This window comes from Micromys minutus (genome assembly GCF_963924665.1).
Source record: "Micromys minutus genome assembly, chromosome: X".
Lineage (NCBI taxonomy): Eukaryota > Metazoa > Chordata > Mammalia > Rodentia > Muridae > Micromys > Micromys minutus.
In genome coordinates, this window is record NC_137970.1 from 128,128,854 (window position 1) to 128,152,498 (window position 23,645).

At 35.7% G+C, this 23,645-nt stretch overlaps 1 protein-coding gene across 2 annotated transcripts in view; it reads right to left on the bottom strand.

Moving 5' to 3' along the window:
- The window catches only part of TMLHE (trimethyllysine hydroxylase, epsilon), a 147,979-nt gene extending 128,524 nt beyond the window's left edge, over window positions 1-19,455 (bottom strand). For both annotated transcript variants that reach the window (XM_080909548.1, XM_080909547.1), the window contains exons 1-2: window positions 19,324-19,455; window positions 1,685-1,866 (exon numbers count right to left, since the gene is read on the bottom strand). In XM_080909548.1, coding sequence (XP_080765674.1) covers window positions 1,685-1,865 — 181 coding nt within the window. In that variant the 5' untranslated portion in view covers window position 1,866; window positions 19,324-19,455. The remainder of the gene's footprint in view (window positions 1-1,684; window positions 1,867-19,323) is intronic.
- Window positions 19,456-23,645: the final 4,190 nt, after the last annotated feature.

Sequence of the window (23,645 nt, forward strand, 5' to 3'; positions counted from 1 at the left end):
ACCCAGATGTCCCTCAACAGAAGAATGCATACAGAAAATGTGGTACATTTACACAATGGAGTACTACTCAGCTATTAAAAACAATGATTCCATGAAATTCACAGGCAAATAGATAGAAGTTGAACATATCATCCTGAGTGAGGAAACCAAGGCACAAAAGAACACATATCGTATGCACTCAGTGATAAGCGGATATTAGCCAAAAAGAAGCTCGGAATACCCACGATACAACTCACAGACCATAAGAAACTCAAGAAGAAAAGATTAAAGAAAGTGTGGATGCTACAGCTACTCAGTAGGGGTAAGAGAATAATCTCTGGGGAGTAGAGGGAGAAAGGGATCTGTGAGGGAGAGGGGATGGGAGGGAAAAGGGGGTGGGCAGTTCAGATATGGGAGAAGATGTGGAAGAACTACAGAGGGTCAGGAATTTGAAATTAAGTATGTAGCAGTGGGGCAGGAGAACTGGGGGTAGCTACTAGAAAGTCCCAGATGCCAGGGACCAAAGAAGTTCCTAGGACCCAACAGGGAGGACTTTAGCCAAAATACCCAGTAAAGGAAAGATAAAAATGTAGAGACCAATGGATAGGCACAGCCCCCACAGCTGAGGGATGGGGCCACAGATGTACACAGCCAAATATTGGATTAAGTACAGGGGCCCCCAATATGGAAGTTGGGGCAAGGAATGTAGGAGCAGAGCTGTTTGCAACCTCACAGGAAGAACAACATTAAGCAACCAGACCCTCCAAAGTTCTCAGGGACAAAACCACCAACCAAAGAGTACACAGGGGGTAGTCATGGCTCCAGCTTGATATGTAGGAGAGGAATGCCTTATCTGATATCACTGAGAAGTGAGCCCTTTGGTCCTGTGGAGGCCTGATGACTCAGGATAGGGTAATGCTAGGCCACTGAGGCAGGTGGGTGGGGGAGAAACCTCATAGAGGCTGGGGGAATGGATAAGGGGATAGGGAACTTATGGAGGGGAAACTTGGAGGGGGGATAACATTTGAAATGTAAATAAATAAAATAACCAATTTTTAAAAAGAATAACAAAGGCTGTGGTAACCCCATTCCTATCCACTATTCCTTGGAGGGGCAAGAAAGCAAATTCCAAGAACACACTGTGTGCTTTTGAAAAAAACTGAGGCTACAAGTCTCTTGTTTTCTTACAAACACTCAGAATCAACACTTTGAAATTTCTCCAAGAGCCTTAGGAATCAATATAAGGCATGAAGCCATGTCTACCCTTAACCTTGTAATACTTTCTAAGGTTGTAATATTCCTGGTCTACATGCCTTAAACACTTTTCTGTGGATATTGAGGCTTGCTTTTCTTTCATCCTCCTTCCTTCCTTCCTTCCTTCCTTCCTTCCTTCCTTCCTTCCTTCCTTCCTTCCTTCTTTTGTGGATGATGCAGAGTAAGGAGTTTGGTTAGAGCACTGTAGATTTATTCCTAAGTTGGGATTTTAAGTTTTGTCACTTTTGTGATTTCTACAATATTCTTAGAGACAAATCTCCAGATACCATCCCAACTCTACTAAAACATGATCATAGTAAGCAATTTTTTTGTTTTACAGCAAAATGAACATTTTTAATGCTATTAAGTTGTATGTTTAATTGGCCGATAGAATATATTTTATGTTATCTATTATTACCACAATTAAAATATTTCCTCACATATCTCTTACCCAAATGATCTTCATGTTGGTGCCAAGTACAATTCGCAGACTTGGAGGTCATATGGCACCAATGGATGGATAATGAAAATAATCTTTTAAAGTTGGACAAATGAAGACCTTGAGCTATTTCTCCTCTTTTCATCAAATTCTGGAGCCTGCTTTGTTGGTGCAACAACTTATGGTACCACATCCTAGAAGACAAGAGAGAATAACAATATAACATGAAGCCGTGGGAAAATGCTACAGCTATAAGTATTGTTATAAGTATTAAAAATAACAGGTTCAATTATCTCAATTAGACAAAACATAAAACATTATTGAAAAAGTTATGTTTATTTGTTATACTGGAAGAGAGGGAGAAAACCATGTGTATTAGTTAGGGGTCTCTAGAGTCACAGAACTTACGGAATGAATATCTGTCTATCTGTCTGTCTGTCTGTCTATCTATCTATCTATCTATCTATCTATCTATCTATCTATCTATTCCTTCTTTCTTGTCTTCATATAGGATTCCATTAGAAGGTGTTGCCCATATTAAAGGAGTGTCTTCCTACCTCCAGATCTAGATTGGAGGTGTGTCTTTCTTTCTCAAAGGTCCAGAGTAGAAGTGGATTTACCTACTTCAAATCCAACAGAATATCTCTCACAGGTGTGGCCTCCATTTCTGGATTGTAATTCATTCCAGATAGAGTCAAGTTCATAACCAGGAACAGCTGTCATACCATGTAACCAAAGGAAGTTTATATGGCTCTTGATGTGAACCTATTTAGTGATCTGACAAATAAGTACTAAAATTACTAAAAATAAAATGCTAATTTTGAGTGGACTTGTGTATATGCATATGTTCATGTTAATGTGTTTGTTTGATAATATGGACTAAATTTTATGTTAATATGGAGACTCAAAAGAATTTAGTGATTTCTTGGGAACATTCTGACAAAAAAAGGCTATGGAACTGCTGACTAAAGTTAAATTTATTAAGCCTTTGTAGGTGAGAACAAAGAGAAGAATGACGAAAGGCCTCTACTGATATAGTTATGGCTTATATTTATTTTCTTCACAATTTCTCAATTTTTTACATTTCTTCAAAAGGTATTATGTATAATGAATCCCATAAATGAGGATTGGTATATATACAACACACACACACACACACACACACACACACACACACACGTTGAAAATATAAACAAGGAATACAGATGAAGTTAATACACAATCTCTGAAGAGTTAAATATTTTCTGTCTCTTCAAAACAAACTCCCTAACTCATAGTCTTTTGCTCAAGTTTTATTAAAATATATCCCAAAACAGAAAATAAGTCCTTCTAAATTCACTCTTAAGCAGTTGTAAATTCATTCTTATTTTACCCAATATATATTAATATGGATATATATGTATATATATATATGTGTGTGTGTGTGTGTGTGTGTCTATGTATATATACATACATACATACATACATATAGATAGATAGATAGATAGATAGATAGATAGATAGATAGATAGATGATAGATGATTTAGAAGACATACTTTTAGATATGCTTGTGAGGACATTTCCAGAAAGGTTTAATGGAGGAGAAAGTACTCACTGCAAACTTGGGCTGGATACCCAGACTGAATAAAAGGAAAGAAAGAAAAAAGCTTGATGGGCACCAGAATTCATTTCTGTCTGCTTGCTTACTCCTGCCACCAAAGTTATAGTTGCTTCTGTTGCCAGATCTTCTCTTTCATGATGGGCTATATCACATTTAACCATTAGCCAATATCCTCCAGGTTTCAGATTAAACATCAATTTACTGATACTGACAAACTTTCCCTAATACTCTCATTAATTAGTTATTTGAAAAAGTATTCTTTACTATGTTGATTATGCAATATAAACATATATTTAAATTTCACATAGTGCTCCCACTAAATTATGTACAACTTTGCATTTTCATGTATAATTGAAAGTAAATTTAATTTTAAGATAAATGTGTAAAAATGAGTCAATTTCATACTTCTTAGGTATGTACGCAGTATCAAACATCATTTCCATCTAACACTTGATATATATCAAGTGTTATATGATATATATGAATGTTATATATGTAATATATATGAATAAGACATTAAAAACTGCTTTATTAACCATTTATAAAGTTTATGCCTGAAAACTATCTAATTGTGTTACCAATTTTTTTAATTTAAATTTTTGACAGTTCATCCAGGTATACAATATACTCTTACCATATTTACCCCATATTATTCTTTCTTATCCCTTAACCACTCCTGCTAAACTCCGTCATCTCAACTAGGTATCCTACTTTCATGACATTTTAGGAGGTACATATCTTTTTTTTTTAATTTAGGTTACTAGTTTTTTGGTTCTTTTTTAACAACTTTATTTTACAAAACAAAAATAAATGTACAGATTTTAAACATTATTTGCTTAAAAGTATACATTTTTGTCAGTACTTTTTTTCAGATTTTAACATAATTTTTACATAAAACTATATAAATATATTTTTTAGTCAGTACTTGATTTTTTTCAAGGTTTGATAGTATGCCTTGAAAACTTAATAGTTACAATGAGCTAAAGTACATGTAAAACAAAATGTAACATGGAAATAGTTAAAGTTTTCTTGTTTTGTAAATATTTTTTGTTTTGTTTTGTTTTCTTTATTTCTTGGACTTCATACAGTCTGTGAGTTGTTTCTGGGGGAGTGCAAGCCTCTGGGGTTAGCATCCCACTATCAGTGACTGCATATTATGTCTATTCTTTTGTGACTTGGGTTATCTCACTCAGGATGATATTCTCTAGATGCAGCCATTTTCTTAAGAATTTGGTTAAACAAGAATGGGAGGAAAAGCAAAAAGATTCAGAAGCTTTTAAAGAGGAAACAAGAAAATCACTCAAAGAACTCAAAGAACTAGGGGAAAACAGAACCAAAGAAATGAAGGAATGGAAGAGGGAATTTAAAACGGAAATTGACACAATAAAGAAAACACTAAAAAAGATAACCCTAGAGGTAGAACACCTAAAAAAGAAAACAGGAGTCAGGGAAGCAAATATTTCAAACAGACTACAATAGATGGAAGAGAGAATCGCGGGGGCCGAAGACAACATTGTAAACATAGACAAAACAGCCAGAAAAGATGCCAAAACCAAAAAGCTCCTAACCCAAAATGTCCAGGAGATCCAGGACACAATGAGAAGACCAAACCTAAGGATAATAGGAATAGAAGAGGGAGAAGAGTATCAACTAAGAGGCACAGTAAATATCTTCAACAAAATTGTAGAAGAAAACTTCCCTACACTTAAGAATGAGATGACCACGAGCATAAAAGAAGCCTTCAGAACTCCAAATAGGTTGGAACAGAAAAAAAATTCCTCCCTACACATAATAGTCAAAACACCAAGTGCCCAAAGCAAAGAAAGAATACTAAAAGCAGTAAGGGAAAAAGGTCAGGTAACATATAAAGGCAGACCAATCAGAATAACACCCGACTTCTCAAGAGAGACTATGAAAAATAGAAAAGCATGAACAGACAACATGCAGACCCTAAGAGAGCACAAGTGCCAGCCCAAGCTGCTATACCCAGCAAAACTATCAATCACTATAGATGGAGAGATGAAGATATTTCAAGACAAATCTAAATTAACACAATATCCAAACACAAACCCAGCACTACAACAAATTGTAGGTGGAAAACCCAATACAATGAGGGGAACTACATCCTAGTAAAAACAAGAAAACTCCTAAGCAAGAAAACCAAAAGAAGAAAGAGACACAGAAACAATTCAACCTACAAAAGCAATAACAGCAGGAAACAACAACCACTATTCCTTGATATCTACTAATATAAATGGACTCAACTCCCCAATAAAGAGACATAGGCTATCAGACTGGATACATAAACAAAATCCAGCATTTTGTTGCATACAGAAAACTCATCTCAGAGACAAACACAGAAACTATCTCAGAGTAAAAGGCTGTGAAAAAAACTTCCAAGCAAACAGCCCCAAGAATCAAGCTGGAGTGGCTATTCTAATATTGAATAAAGTAAATTTCCAACAAAAAGTTATCAAAAAAGATAAGGAAGGACAATTTTTACACATTACAAGGGAAATCTGTCAGGAGGAACTCTCAATCCTTAACATATATGCTCCAAATACAAAAGCACCCACATTCATAAAAGAAACCCTACTAAAGCACAAAAAAATACATTTCACCCCACACGATAATAGTGGGAGACTTTAATACCCCACTCTCACCAATGGACAGATCATGGAAACAGAAACTGAACAAGGACACTGTAAAACGAGCAGAGACTATGAACCAAATGGAATTAATAGATATCTACAGAACATAATATCCTAAAGTAAAAGAGTAAACCTTCTCAGCACCCCGTGGCACCTTCTCGAAAACTGATCACATAATTGGACACAGAACGAGCCTCAATCGATAAAAGAAGACTGAAATAATCCCATAAATCCTCTCAGATCACCATGGTCTACGGCTGGTCTTTAACAACAACAAAGACAACAAAAAGCCCACATACACATGGAAACTAGACAATGCTCTGTTAAACAATAGCAAGGTCAAAGAAGAAATAAAAAAACAAACTAAGGATTTTCTAGAATTCATTGAAAAAGAAAACACAACATATCCAAACCTATGGGATGCAATGAAAGTACTGAGAGGAAAACTCATAGCCCTAAGTGCTTCCAAAAAGAAACTGGAGAGAGATAACATCAGAAACTTGACAGAACAGCTAAAAGCCCTTGAACAAAAGGAAGCAGATACACCCAAGAAGAGTAGATGGCAAGAAATAATCAAAATTAGGGCAGAAATAGACCAAATAGAAACAAAAAGAACCATTGAAAAAAAATCAACAAAACCAAGAGCTGGTTCTTTGAGAAAATCAACAAGATTGATAAACCCCTAGCCAGACTAACTAGAGGGCAAAGAGAGAGTATACAAATCAACAAAATCAGAAAGGAAGTGGAGACATAACAACTGAAACGGAGGAAATTCAAATAATCATCAGATCCTACTACAAAAACCTATACTCCACAAAATTGGAAAAACTGGAGGAAATGGATGAATTCCTAGACAGATACAAGATACTAAAGTTAAACCAGGACCAGGTAAACCATCTAAATAATCCCATAACACCTAAAGAAACAGAAGAAGTCACCAAAAGCCTCCCAACCAAAAAAACCTCAGGTCCAGACGGGTTCAGTGCTGAATTTTATCAGACATTTATTGCGGACATAACACCAATGCTCTCCAAAATATTCCACAAGATAGAATCAGATGGAATACTACCTAACTCATTTTTTGAGGCTACAATAACCCTCGTGCCTAAACCACACAAAGACCCTACAAGGAAAGAGAACTTCAGACCAATCTCCCTTATGAATATTGATGCAAAAATATTCAACAAAATCCTTGCAAACTGAATCCAAGAACACATCAAAACGATCATTCACCAGGACCACGTAGGCTTCATCCCGGAGATGCAGGGATGGTTTAATATGAGGAAATATATCAATGTAATCCACGATATAAACAAACTCAAAGAACAAAACCACATGGTTATCTCACTAGATGCTGAGAAAGCATTTGACAAAATCCAACACCCCTTCATGTTAAAAGTCCTGGAAAGAACAGGAATCCAAGGTCCATACCTAAACATAATAAAAGCAATATACAGCAAACCAACAGCCAACATCAAACTTAACAGTGGGAAACTTGAAGCAATCCCACTAAAAACAGGGACTCGACAAGGCTGCCCACTCTCCCCCTACCTATTCAACATAGTACTGGAAGTCCTGGCAGAAGCAATTAGACAGCAAAAGGAGATCAAGGGGATACAAATTGGAAAGGAAGAGATTAAAGCATCATTCTTTGCAAATGACATGATAGTGTATTTAAGTGACCCCAAAAATTCCACCAGGAACTCCTACAGCTGATAATCAAGTTCAGCAAAGTGGCTGGATACAAAATTAACTCAAACAAATCAGTAGCCTTCCTATACTCAAATGACAAACATGTAGAGAAAGAAATTAGGGAAATGATACCCTTAACAATAGTCACAAAATCTATGAAATATCTTGGTGTGACTCTAACTAAGCAAGTGAAGGGCCTGTATGACAAGAACTTCAAAGTTCTAAAGAAGGAAATTGAGGAAGATCTCAGAAGATGGAAAGATCTCCCATGCTCATGGATTTGAAGGATCAATATTTTAAAAATGACCATCCTACCAAAAGCAATCTACAGATTCAATGAAATCCCCATCAAAATTCCAACCCAGTTCTTCACTGAGTTGGAAAGATCAATGTGCAATTTCATCTGAAATAACAAAAGACCTAGAATAGCGAAATCCATCCTCAACAACAAGAAAACATATGCGGGAATCACTATCCCTGACTTCAAACTATATTACAAGGCAATTGTGCTGAAAACTGCATGGTACTGGTACAGAAATAGGTACGTGGAACAATGGAATAGAAGATCCAGAAATGAGCCTTCACATATGGTCACCTGATTTTGACAAAGGAGCTGTAAACATTCAATGGAAAAAGGACAGCCTATTCAACAAATTGTGTTGGTCCAACTGGCACTCAGCATGCAAAAGGATGAAAATAGACCCTTTCTTATCTCCTTGTACAAAGCTCAAGTGTAAGTGGATCAAAGATCTCCACATTAAACCAGATACACTGAAACTATTAGATGAGAAAGTAGGGAAAACGTTAGAACACAGAGGCACAGGAGAAAATTTTCTGAACAAAACACCAATGGCTCAAGCTCCAAGATCAAAGATTAACAAATCAGACTAATGAGACTGCAAAGTTTCTGTAAGGCTGAGGACACTGTCAAGAAAACAAAACGGCAGCCAACAGAATGGGAAAAGATCTTTACCAACTCCACATCAGATAGAAGCCTAATATCCAAGGTATACAAAGAACTCAAAAAACTAGACACCAGAGAATCAAACAACCCTATTAAAAAATGGGGTACAGAGCTAAACAAAACGTTCTCAATTGAGGAATATCAAATGGCTGAGAAACATCTGAGGAAGTGCTCAACATTGTTAGCCATCACGGAAATGCAAATCAAAACAACCCTGAGATTCTACCTCACACTAGTCAGATTGGCCAAGATCCAAAACTCAGATGCCATCAGATGCTGGCGAGGTTGTCGAGAAAGAGGAACACTTCTCCACTGCCGGTGGGTTTGTAAACTGATACAACCACTCTGGAAATCAGTCTGGCAATACCTCAGAAAATTGGACATAGTACCACCTGAAGACCCAGCTATTCTACTTCTCGGTATATACCCCAGAGACACTTTAATATACAACAAGAATACATGCACCACAATGTTCATAGCAGCTGGATTTATAATAGCCAGAAGCTGGAAAGAACCCAGATGTCCTTCAGTAGATGAATGGATACAAAAATTGTGGTATATTTACACAATGAAGTACTACTCAGCTATCAGAAACAATGACTTAAGGAAATTCTTAAGAAAATGGTTGCAAAAAAAAAAGAAAAGAAAAGAAATGAAAAGAAAAGAAAGGAAAAGAAAATGGTTGCATCTAGAGAGTGTCATCCTGAGTGAGATAACCCAGTCACAAAAGAACAGACATAATATGCAGTCACTGATAATGGTATACTAACCTCAGAAAGCTCCGAACACCCCAGAAACAATTCACAGACTGAGTGAAGTTCAAGGGAAAAAAAAAAACATTATGCTCATTCCTTACACACCTAGAAAACTTTGACTAATTCTGGGTTACATCCTGTTTTACATGTACTTTATGCTCATTGTAACTAGTAAGACCTTAATGCACACTATCAAAACTTTGAAAAAAAAAAAGCCATGCACTGACAAAAATGTATTCATATTCATTTATGCAAAAATGCTTAAAATTTGTTCTTTAACTTTCTTTTTGTTTTTTGTAATTACCTAAGCTTGGACAAAAGCAAAAACAAATTAAACTTCCACTCAGCAGAGTCATCCTAGAATCTTATATCAGACATACAACCAATGAAAGAAGTCCACATGCCCAGATCAACACACACACACACACACACACACACACACACACACACACACACACACGCACACACAAACACACACACACACACACACACACACATACATCCAATGAAAGGATAAGATACTATGTTCCCCTCAAAATCTACCAATACTGTAGAAATATCCCTTAATTGCCTACATCAGTGGTTCTCAACATATAGATCATGACTGATTTGAGGTTGCAGATCAAATATCCTGCATATTCTGCATTATCAAATATTACTTTATGATTTATAACAGTAGCAAAATTATAGTTTTGAAGTAGCAATGAAATAATTTTTTTGTTGGCTGTCACCACAACATGACATACTGTATTAACAAACTGCAGCATTAGGGAGGTTGAGAACCACTGACTTGGATGAACACCAGAAAATAATGAAAACAACTCAGATTTTTAAAACTGAATTCAATAAAGAGATAGAAATACTGAAGAAAATTCATGCTGAAATAAGGATGAAGTTGAAAAACATCAATAACCCAGTTAGAAAACTCAGAGAAATGCTTTATAAGAATGGATCAAGTACAAGATAGAATATCAAGATTTGAAGATAAATTAGAGGAATTAAATAATATAAGCACATATGAAAACTAAAATGTATGAAAGAAAAAATTTTAAATCCTAAAATTCACATGGAAGCAATAAAGGTTCTACATAGCCAAAGCAATTCTGAATAAAAGGACTAATGTTCGAAGGACTATCTACCATGCCAGATTTTAAGCTATACACAGAGCTATAGTAATTTTTAAAAGGATTATAGTGGCACAAAATAGACATAGATCCACGGAACAGAACAGAAGACTCATTGGGCAGTAGTGGTGCACATCTTTAATCTCAGCACATGGGAGGCAGACACAGGTGGAACTTTGTGAATTTGAGGCCAGTCTGGTCTACATAGTCAATCCTAGAATAGCCAGGACTACTCAGTGAAATCCTGTCTTGAAAATAAAAAACAAAACCTCAAATATAAGTGCATGTATTTAGAGTCATCAGATATGACAAAGATACCAAAAATATACACAGGGGAAAATACACTATTGTCAGCAAATGATATTGTGAAAACTAGATGTTCACATGTAAAAGAGCAAAATTAAAACCACATATATCACCCAGTATAATATTAATTCTAAATGGATCAAAGACCTCAATGTGAAACCTGAAACAGTGTAACTTCTAGACCATCAAAGAACCGATACCAACAAACTTTAAATTCAGATATTTAAAGTTTATTTATTCAAACTTTACAAACTTCAGATATTTTTATTCCATAAAAATAAAAAGGAGGGGGACATTTGTAAACTCTTTAAGTCTAGTATGTGATGCTAAAAACAAGTATCACAAAGACAAGAAAAATTATAGAGCAATATTGTTAGTAGAAATAGATGCAAAAATCCTCAGTGACACAGCGATAATGTTGGATAACTCATTAAAACTATCACCTGTTATGATCAAATTATTTCAATCCAAGGATGCATGGATGTCTCAAAATACACAAATCAAAACTATTAATGAAATGTTACCTACCTAACACACCTTCCTACCTACACACATGCACACACAAGCATACCCACATACCTGGATAACAGACACACACAAAACCTGAAAATAAAAATCTAAAATGAAAGACCTACACAATGAAACCTTTAAGATACTGAAGAAAGAAACCAAAGACTTTAGACAATGGAAAAGTATTCCCATGTTCACAGATTAGATATAATTGGTAATTTTAAAATGATGATATTGCAAAAAGCTATCTATTTATATATCAAATGTGTGATGGTTTGTATATGCTTGGCCTAGGGAGTGGCAGGATTAAAAGGTGTGGCCCTCTTGAAGTAGGGTGTCACTGTGAATGTGGGTTATAAATCTCTCATTCTAGATGCCTGGAAGCCAGTATTCTGCCAGTAGCCTTCAGATGAAGATGTAATACTCTCAGCTCCTCCTCCACAGTGCCTGCCTGGATGCTGCCATGTTCCCACTTTGATGATAATGGACTGAACCTCTGAATCTTTAAGCCAGCCCCAATTAAATGTTGTCCTTATATAAGAGTTGCCTTGGTCATGGTGTTTGTTCACAGCAGTAAAACCCTAAGATAGACATTGGTAACAGGCATTGGGGTATTGTTGTATAGACCTGATCATGCTTTGTTTAGAAAAATGTAGATTTTGGCAAATCAGACTTGGAAAGTGGTGGAATGCTTTAAATTGGTCTTAATGGTCTATCTTAGTAGGAATATGAAAGACTTTGTCACTGTGAATAATTTGAATTGTGTGGATCTGGCCCAAGAGGTTTCAGTGTAGAATTTCAGTATGTGGCCTAGAGACTGTTTTTGTGGTATTTTGGTGAATAATGTGCCTACTTTTTGCCCCTGTCTGAAGATTCTGCATGAGCCTAAGGTGAAGAGACTCAGATTAACTGAATTTACAAGGAAAGTCTCAGAAACACCCATCATAAACTTTGTTCTCTGGTTAAGTCTTATGTAGAGCATTTTGAACAAGTGTAATAATCTGAAAAAACAAAAGTATAAAATATATGGTTCAAGTATTAAAGGGACACCAGGAAGTAAAATGGAACTAAAGCTTGTGTTCAAGAACATTAAATTGAATTAAGGGAGTAGTGACCTTGGACAAGATCCCACCCAGCTAAATTTGCGTCTTGGCATTGTAGTATAAGACTTTAATCCCAGGAGGCAAAGAGAAGCAGATCTCTGAGTTTAAGGCTGGCCTGGAACACAGCAAGTTCTAGGTGAAGAAAAAAACCTAAATACAGACTTAACGGACCACGCCTTTAATCCCATCATTTAAGAGACAGCTTTACCCATGTGGCTATGTGGCTATGGCTTTAGAATGAAAAATAGAAGGTACTACTGGGACACCTGATGTTGCTAAACTGGAGCTAAGAAATTAAGAGTGAGGTGAAATCTTCTGGGAAGTATTTTCTAAGAGCACAAAGAAGCTGTGTTCCAGAGATAACCATCTGGGTGACTCTTATACATAACCAAGTCCAGCTGCAGCAGGAGGTACAACATGGCCAAAGCTGCAGAGTTCTGTTGCTTGCTGGAGCTGGAACAAGGCCCCCTTGTTCTGTTAAATTATCACCAGCTTTCTGTTTTCCAACTCCTTCAATGCCTAAGCTTGGCTGTCTTGGAACTTGTCCTGTACACGGACTTTGAACTCAGAGATTTGCATGCCTATCTCTGAAGCACTAGGGTTAAAGGTGTGGGCCACTAAATCTGTATTTAAATTTTTCTTCACCTAGAACTGATCTGTACCAGGCTTACCTTGAACTCCGAGATCTGCTTTGCTTCATCTCCTGGGATTAAAGGTGTGTACTAACATGCCTGCACCTAAATTTAACTGGGTGGGATCTTATCCAAGGTCACTACTCCCTTAATTCAATTTAATATTCTTGAACACAGGATTCTGCTCCATTTCACTTTCTGCTGCCCCTTTAATACTTAAGGCATATGTTTTATATTTTTGCTTTCTCAGCTTTCTATGTTTGTTTAAAATGTTCTTCTTGAGACTTAACCAGAGAACAAAGTCTATAAAGGGTGTTTCTGAGACTTTTGTGAATGCAATTAATGAGTCTTTTGACTTTAGTCTCAGGTAGACTCTTTACCAAAGAATCTGTTGCTGAGAGTAATTTGAACTGCATAGACCTGGCCAGAGAGTTTTCAGAAGACAACAATTTCAGTGTGTGTCATTGAGACAGTTCTTGTAGAACAAAATATTCACAGGAGGAAATATGGAGACAACACCAAATGCACAGAACATAGAAAAGGTATTAAAAGCAGTAAGGGGAAAACGTTAAGTAATATATAAAGGCAGATCTATCAGAATTATACAAGACTTCTCAACAGAGACTCTAAAAGCCAGATCTTGGGTAGATATCATACAGACCCTAGAAGACACAAATGCCAGCCCAGGTTACTATACCCAGTAAAACTCTCAATTCCCATAGAAGGAGAAACCAAGATATTTCAGGATGAAACCAAATTCAAACAATAAGCCATATGTAGAATACTAGAAGGAAAATTCCAACACAAGCAGGGAAACTACACCCAAGAAAAAAACAAGAAATTAATCTTCTCACAACAAACCCCAAAAGATAGAACCACACAAATGTAATTCCACCTCTAAGAACAAAAATAACAGGAAGCAAAGATCACTTTTCCTTAATATCTCTTATTATTAATGGAATCAATTCCCCAATAAAAAGACATAGACTAACAGACTGGATACATAAACAGGGCCCAGCACTTTGCTGCATTCAGGAAGCACATCTCAATGTCAAAAACAGACACTACCTCAAAGTAAAAGACTAGAATTTTTTTTCCAATCAAATGGGTGCAAGACAGAAGCTTAAGTAGCCATTCTAATATCAAAAAATTAGACTTTCAGCCAAAATTTATCAAAAAATAGGAAAGGACACTGCATACTCATCAAAAAAAAAAAAAAATCCAAGATGAACTCTCAATTCTGAACAACTATACCCAAAATGCAAGTGCACCCACATTTGTAAAAGAAACTTTACTTTTACTTTGGAAATAAAACTGGAAGTTTCCCAGAAAATCAGACATAGTGCTACCTGAGGATCCAGTTATACCCCTCTTGGGCATATAACCAAAAGATGTTCCAACATATAACAAGTGCACATGCTCCACTAGGTTTATAGCAGCCATATTTATAACCAGAAGTTGGCTAAGAACACTTGTTTCTTTTGCAGAGGACCTGAACTTGACTTCCAACACTCACATAAGCATTTTTACTCCAGTTTCAGGGGATGTAATACCCTCTTCTCATCTCCATGGCCACAAGGCATACATGTGGTACACACACATACACAAAGGTAAAACATTCATACAAATAAAATAAATCTTAAAATATAATATACCTGAAAGATAACCTTTAAACACATGAGGGTACTCTAACCACAAAATTCATGTCCATATCTGGAAATGAACAAGCAATCAAATTAAGGGGAAAAGAGCATTTAAAAGAGCTAATTTAATGTCATATGCATGAGGCCTAAAGTACTAACAAGTCAAAAGAGGCAGCTGTGATGATACAGAGTAAGTTATGAACCCACTGTTAAAGGCCCTGGGAGTACTAGCTCTATCATTTGCTCTCATAGGGCTCAGTTCTCCCATTTGCAAAATTATGTCAGTCATATTACCTCATATTAATATAACATCAACTGCAAATGACAAATTTAGGGACTGTCTAAGAGCTTTCACAGACCCCCTGTTCTTATATGCTATTGACATTGACTACTAATATATCTGTCTCCTGTTAGAGAAGGAAAGCTCCATGAGAGAAGAAATTGGACTTCTCTGCTTTCTACTTTTTCTCTTCTTAGTGCACAAGCATGACCAGTGAATTTCTGATGAATAAAAAAAAAAAAATTGGAAACTTGAATGGTTTTTTCCCATCCTCTTAATGGAAAAAAAAAAAAAAAAACTTTTTAAGTGTATGACTGTTCTTCGCACATGTGTATCTCTTCCCTCCCTCTCGTTCTCTCTCACTCCCTCCCCCCATCTGTCTCTGTGTGTCTATGTATACAGTGTGCCTGCAGAGTCCATAAGGAGTTGGACTACCTGGATTTTGAATTATAAGTGGTTGTGAAATGTCCTGTAGGTGCTGGGAACCAAACCAGGGTCCCTTGCATGAGCAGCAAGGGTTCTTAAATACTAGATCATTTCTCTATCCCTGTACTCTTATTCTCTAAAGGAATAATTATTGTTTCACAAATACAAGGATATTATGATAGCATTATTCTACTAATAGGACATGTTAATTTTATGTATAAACATTCAAAATAATAGAAGTTGATTCACTCACTGAATGAAAAATGACTTTTGTAAACTTGTAAGATTATAATTAAAAGTTTCAGAAAAATTTCCCATTGTTACTCAGTTGATAATATGGTCCCAAGACAAGTGCATTCTTCATAGTAAGCCTTTACACATACGCATCACCAATAAAATAGTTTTTAAAGACATCTTTTCTGTGCACTGACTTATATGATCCTTGGCCATAACAATCTTGAGAGAAAAGCAGGGGAGGTATTCTTGCTTCCAGTTAATAGATGAAAAAATTAAGGCCTGAACATTAACTAATTTGGCTTATTCCACACCAAGAGTGTACTTATGGACCTGTGTTTAGAATGGCAGCATCTTTCTCATTCCATGATTTAGTGTTCTTAGTATAATCTATTAATTTAAACTGCTAGGAGTTTGTGATGTTGCCCAATGATATTTTTATTTTATCCTATTCCTCTCCTCAACCACATTTCCCAGCACATGTCTCAGAATTTTATGTTCTTTCTACTCTTTCTTGAACACATCCTCCTGCAAATTCCTGCCTCTGGATCATTGCATCTGCATCTATTTCCATCTCTTGTTCAGTACCTCCTACTTCAAGTTGAAAAAGCACCTGGGTATTCTCTTAATTTCAGTTTAAAGAACAATTAGCTTCATGATACTTTTGTATATCAGATCAACTGGGTGACAGCTCTCTGTCCTTGAACCCAAAGAGTAGTCTGTCTTATTCCTCATGCATTTTCGTGTCTGCTTAACATATTCCACAATCTGCCTCCATTCCTTTTCTATTGCTATGACAGGACAATATTAATAACTCAATAGTGTCCTGCCTGGAAGACATACTAGAGCTATGGTGGTACAAAGCTTATGGGAGTGACCAACCAATATCTGATTTGACTTAAGGCTGACTCCATGAGATGGAACCCACACCAGAGAGACTAGATAGCTCACAGACCTAGAGTAAAAATGAAATGCCACTGCCCTAAACAACAATGTAGTTATTCCTAATGATATTCTGCTATACTCATTGATAAGTGCCTTGCTCAACCATCATCAGAGAAGCTTCCTCTTGCAACAGATGAGAACAAATGCAGGGACACACAGCCAGGTAATATGCAAAAAGAGAGAGGCTTCAGAGCTTTCAGCCCATCAATACTTCCCCTCAAGGCTCAAGGAGCCATTTGGAAGGTGAAGTGGAAAGAGAATAAGAGCCAGGAGGATAGAAAACACTAAGAAAAAAAGGCCTTCTAAACACAGCATTACTTGTTTCATGTAATCCTATTGCCAATTCCTGGAGTTACATTGGAGTCCTTTTCAGAAAGTCCTTACTTTTACCTATATCCTGATTATTTTCCTCAGCAATTTTAGAATTTTCAGGCTTTATATTAAAGTATTTGCTTCACTTTAAATTGATTTTCATACTGGGAAAGAGATGTGGATCTACTTTTATTCTTTTAAGTGTGGATATACAGTTTTTTTTTTCTAGCACTTTTTGTTGAAGGTGCTGTCTTTTCTACAATGTAGGTGTTTTTGATTCCTTTGGCAAAGTTTAGATGTTTCTTTCTGGGACCTCTGTTCTATTCCATTGATCTACATGTCTGTTTGCATATTATTTCACACAACAAGAAAAACTATAATTGTTTTTCAAAAGGAAAAATGATATTGAGGAGGGTAAAAATAATTTAAATTTCTCATGCACTGATAGTAGGCTATGTGATTCTGATGTGTGTAAAATGGTGCGTACCTTTTATAAAAGTTTAGCAAAATATTAAACATAAAGTTAATAATATAATAAAAACACGATCAAGCAGTAGATAATTCATCGTTAGGTACTCAAGGAATTAAATTACAGAAAAGAATTTTGATATGATATAAGTATACAGGAATATAATGCAGTTTAATTACATTTTGCTGAATTGTTTCCCTTGTTGGAAGAGAAATGGACTGATTTTAAAAATAGTAACGATATGGAAATGACAAGACTATATACTGGCTAGAAACATGAATGAGAAGGGTAACTAAGCATGTTTAAAGTTCAATTCCTGTCTCCCTCCTATGTTGCTTATCTACACTCCTAAGGGCATTAAGTGGGTTGGCCTACTGGCACAGAGTAAGAATTCACTACTAAACAAGGTATGAGGAACACAAGAAAATAGATTAATACAGTAAAAATGTGGCTAACAAAGCAGTCATCACTGGGTCCTAGTAAATGACCAAGCCTAAAGTCTCTTTCAAGGCCATTCAATAGATGTTCAGCACAATTCCCTTGAGACCATTTGAGAAGCCATCAATTCATTTTCTTACTCAGAACATCTCTCTCAAAATCAGTCACTCTTTGCCTAGAACCCACAAATGTGGCACAGACTGAGTTTTACCAAGATTCTTGAATTGCTGTTAGTCTTTACATGGGACAATACAAAGTTTCTGTTCACCTCTGATGAGCATAAGAAATGCCTGGAATTGTATAAAAAGGTCACAGTGGGACTTAACTGGTAGATCACCAGGTAAAGAATCCTAAGAGCAAAGAGGTTTATTTATTGGTTCAGAAGTTTAGTCCTCAATCCCCAAATCTGAAAGGCAGAAAACAGCTGCCAGAAACAGCATAGTTTTGCTGCCATTCTCAGAGTTGACAAGCAGGGGCAGAGTAGTACTGTAAGACTCCTGAGACAGACACTAAGGCAAGCAAATGATCTATCGGCCACAGTCCCTATTTCCAAGAAAGAACTAGGAGAAAAAAAAAAAACATATAGTAGAAGTTCCCAGACTCTATCACTACAGTGAGCTTTCTGTTCATCACACTGCTTATGAAACAATGTATGACTTCTTTTAATATTGTGGTAAATCATGCTTTCTTTTCATGGTTGTTCTATAATAAAGAAAGATTTGGTTCATGGTGCTTATATTTCTCCTCCACCTCTGTAGTCACTTACCTAATGTTAAACTAATTACTTTTAAACTTTAACTACACTGTATCCTGACAAGCGAACTATAAAACTATAAAATAAAAGCAACAATAAGACCACTGTATGAAAATGGATTATTAAAATGTTCCTAAATAGGAGAGCTCAGTGGTTTCATTCAGTAATTAAACATAAAATATCCAACTATTTTGTTTTTATGAAACTTGCTGGTGGTATCCTATGTTCATTCAATACATAAAAATAAATTTTTGAATAATAATTTTTGTTTAAAATTCTTTACTAATAAAGTATTCACACCAGCATTGTTCAGAGTTAACATTCAATTCATGCACGAAAGAATGTCATTTCCAATAATTTTAAAAGGTTCTTCAGAATTGTTTTTTCAGAACAGAAAGAAACTTTTCTAGCCTAACTTTCCTCCTACAACTACATTGACAGTCTTGCTTTGAGAGGGGCAGACATAGGGTACAATCTGATCACAGAACATTAGTGAAAATTAGAGAGAAGTCAGCCTGGAAATCAGTCTCAAGCCCAGATTGCTCCAGTTCTTTCACAGTGTTAGGCCCAACTGGCCCTATCCAGATCTCCAGGAAAGCCGTACCGCAAAACTGGCACAATTTGCGAGGAAGGCCTTGCGGCAGGGTAGGAATATCTTCCTCAGCCAGTGTAAGGTGAGTACCATCACCCTGGGATGAGGATTGGAGCTGCCACAGCCTCTGGCCCATGCCAGGCCCCAAAGCATAAGACTATATGCGGTGGATCCTGGCCACCTAAGACAATCCTTCCCGGACCCGCGCGCCTGCACCTACCTGCGCTGAAAGTCGCGACTCAGAAGTTTGCGGAAGCGAAAGCAAACAAAGATGAGCTATAAGTGCAGCCTTGTAAGTCCTTTAGCATTTTACTACCCAGCCCCCTACTACAGTCTGGCTCGCTCCCCTCCCCCAGCTTGTTCTAGCCTAGCAGAGGACGTTAAAGCCCCGCCCTGCCCTGCTCCTTCCGGCCTTGCAGAGTGGAATCCTCTCAGGGCGCATTTAAAGACTAAGATCCAGGAAAATCAGCCACATACTATAGTAGGTAGTCTTCACTGAACAAATTTGGAGGTCTGACAAGAGAAAGACGGGTCTAGGATGTTACAGTGCATGTAAAACTTGGGTTGCCTGCTTATTTCTGTGTTCTATGATCTCTTGTCTATGCTTTTATTAATGGTAGCTTATTGAGGTTTCATAAAAATTAAAATTCTTCCACTATCCTTCAACAATGTTACATATCTGTCACTACTGGATTTCCATAGAGCATTTTGAATTAAAGGCCCAACTACAGTGCTAATATAGTAAGCTTTAAAGGGGGAATAAACCACAGGAAATGAACACTTTGTGCAAATGAAATTTAATAATGCATACTAGAAAAACTAAGAGATGAAGCATGAAATAATCTGTTATAAAGGTACAAAAGAAAAGACTTTTTTGGATTCAACATCAATAAAAGAAGAAAAAGCTTTCATTAGGACAGAGGCTTTTTAATATTTCTCTATCCTTTTATTCTGAAATTCTTCCTATCTATAGTTGTTCATTTGGAAAAATTATAGTCTTTTTTAAAAACTCAGTTTTAGTATTTCTCTGTTATTAGTCATTTCTATTTAAATTTCTATTTTTTCCATTGATCCCATATGCCTTATATATCACTTATTTTGGATTTTAATTTCTCTTTCTGCATATTTCTTTTGTGCAGTGAAAAAGCAGCCTTTTGAAAGCAGAAGGGTTTTTTTCAAATATGATTACCAAGTATAGGATGGTTTGTTTCTTTAATGAATATTTGTTAATAATTGCCTAAGACCACAGAATAAACACACTAAAGATTATACCCAAAATGTGAATTAATGCTAAGAAGAATAACTAAATAAGATGAAAAATTCTAGATTTAATCTAGCTGGTATTCATTCATGCAACAAATATGGAGTCTACTATATGTCAAACTTTGCGGTGATTTCTGGGTATAAACTGATGATAAAAACCAGGACATAGTTCATACCCATATAATTTTATGCTTAATGAATAAAAATCAATGGCGACTAGACAAATAGGAAAAAAATATTCTAGAGAGAAGGAAAGCATGATCCAGTATCTAGTAATATGAAGGAGCAGGACAATAGTGAAAAGATCAGTAAAGATAAGATGAAATTGATAGATATAAAGTCCTCAATAAAAGGCAAGAAGTTGATAACATTTATTTAATTCAGAGAGCTTCTCCATTATAGTAGCAATGAACATTTATACAACTTAAACTATCTGCCAAATATTGACCTGTTTTATAATAAACATTTAAGACAGATTATATTATATGCACTTTAGGGGTAAGGTAACTAAGGTACAGATAGGATAAACAATCTCAACAAAATCATATGGAAGTTAAGTTTCCAAGTTGAGATTAAAACCTATGTAAATAATATACAATGGGAACTACAATAAAAACACGATAAAAACCTAAAGAGTTCTTTCAACAAAGTATGTTCACTGGCTCTAGATACCTGACATCCATTTATATAATAAACCACATTAAGAGCTTCAGGAAAAATAGTACACTAGATTCAAATATTATTATTGTAAACTTATGCCTTAGCAGTGGTCATGGTGGGTATTTATGGTATGTGATGCTGCCCAGGCACAGAGTGAAGAAGGGAGAAAAGCAGGTGCTTCAAAAGCTATTGTGTGGAGCACACCTACAATTTTGGTCAAACGGCTTTGTTTCTCTGAGCTTCAATTACCTATTTCATACATGGGTGTAATAATACCATGTATCTCACAAGACTATAATGACTAAAAGATACCATACATGTGAAGACATGCTTGTCATGCAGTGTCAGTATTAGCTATTAAGAATATAGCATTTTGGTTACTGAAAGAAAGTATAAAAAAACAGAAAATACAGAGTCCAGGTACAACTTGATCAATAATAAATGAATGATAGAAGAAAAGTTTGTTTTCTCTTCTTTGTACTGTTTATCCCTTAGTTTTATTCAGTACTTACTGTTAGAAATTAAGTATTGAAGCTAGATGTGGTGACACATGCCACTAGGAGAATCTTTGTGAGTTTGAAGCCAACTGGGTCTACATACCAAGTTCTAGAACAGCTAGGGTTACATAGAGGGAACCTGTCTTAAAGGAAAAAGAAGGAAAAGAAAAGAAAAATAAAGAAAAGAAAGCAAGCATTGAGATAATTTTCTTTGTTGACTTCTTTGGTGTGTGTGTGTGTGTGTGTGTGTGTGTGTGTGTGTGTGTGTGTAAAACTCATATAGTATTTGACACAGAGTGTATTTTAGCAGTAGTGAGTAGATGGATGGATTAAAACCTAGAAAGACCTGGGCATGATTTCACATACCTATAATCTCAGCACTAGGAAGGTCCAGTCAGGAACATCATGAATTTGAGGCTAGTCACTTCTATACAATAAAAACCTGTCTAAAAAGGAGAAATGCAGACAAACAACTTAGGAACAATGTGTTAGGCTATTAAATAGAAAAAAAAACTCAGAGTTACACTTTTATTCTGTTCCTAGAATATACTGTTTGTTTGTCTTCAACTTTCAAAATATAATACACACATTCATTTTTCTTCACCTTTACTGCGTATAGTCCAAGCCAGGGGTGGGAGTTATTTTTCTGTAAAAAGTCATATAGTAAATATTTTCAGCTGTTTTTTAAACATCTACAATCTGTCTGCAACTAAATTCTACTTTTATAAATTAGAAATAGCCATTGATCACAGAAAATACATAAGTGAATGTGTGTGGAGGTGTTCTAGTAAAAGTTTATTTATGGAAACAGGAGGCAAAATTGGGCCTATGGTTTCACCAACTCCTGATCTAGACCAAATTACCACCATCTCTTGAACTACTATACTAAATGATGTATGGCAATCATTGTCTGTGATTAGTATTATTTCTGTCTTGACAACTTAGTTTTATTAACATTGTAATGAAATTTCAATTATCTTTTTTATTCTACTCAAACCTTTAAAATTCTTGAAAATTTTAAGCTATATATTCTGATTTAAATTTGTATTAGTCAAAAGATCTTTAAAGTTATTAAAATTAAAGGATTAGATAAATTTAAAAGAGTTTATTTGGCTGGAAAACAATTAGTGAATCTGTCAGCCTTGAGTATCAGGAAAGGTTCAGAGAGCTCTACTCCCACCACATGGGCAATCAGTATTTATAAATAAAACATGAAAATCATGTACAAACTTAGCATGCTTGGTTACAGCTTGAGGAATTTTCTGAGCAGTTTTCAGCCTGTAGTTGACTGAACCTCAGCTGATATGACAAGAGTGAAATTACTACAGTTGTCTCCCTTTATCTCTAAAAGATGCATTCCAAGACCCCCAGTAGATGACAGATACCATGCATAGTTCCTATGGATTTTCAAAACTATGCATTATTAATCACATTTGTCATCACTGTAACAGCAGCAACCTGAGAGGAAGAATTTTAAAAAAGAAAAGCCTGCCACAGGGTTGGGATATTTGTGTCTAAGGCTTGGCAACAACACACCAAGGGGGAGTGGGTGAAAACAACAGGCTTATTTGAAGAATTTCAAAGTTTTTCCACACCAAGGACATTAAAATAATTTAGTTAGAATTTTATTTTGGAAATTTCATTTTAAAATGTCAGTTTATACACACACACACACACACACACACACACACACACACACACACACACACAAACACACACACCCCAGGCCCTCTAAATAAAATATTTTTTAAAAAAGAAAGTAGTTTGAGAAGAGACTGGGTGAATTACTGTATCTAAAAATTGATATAATCATAATCTATGAAAAATAAAGTAACTAAAGCTACTCTCAAAAAATGTCAATCATTTTAAAATAGAATCACAAGTTGTGAAAACAGAATCACAAGTTACTGTGAACAATAATAGTTCTTTAAAATTTTATCAATTTGTCTGCATTGTACAAACTGATTGGCCTTACCATATATTTGTTTATATTTATCATATACTTTGACTCTATTCACTTCTCACTTTTCTTTCCTATTTTCCTTCATTTCTCATGTTAGTTCCCTTTCTCTTCTCAAATTGTCCTTTCCATAATTTTAAACTGAAATAGAATCACATCACT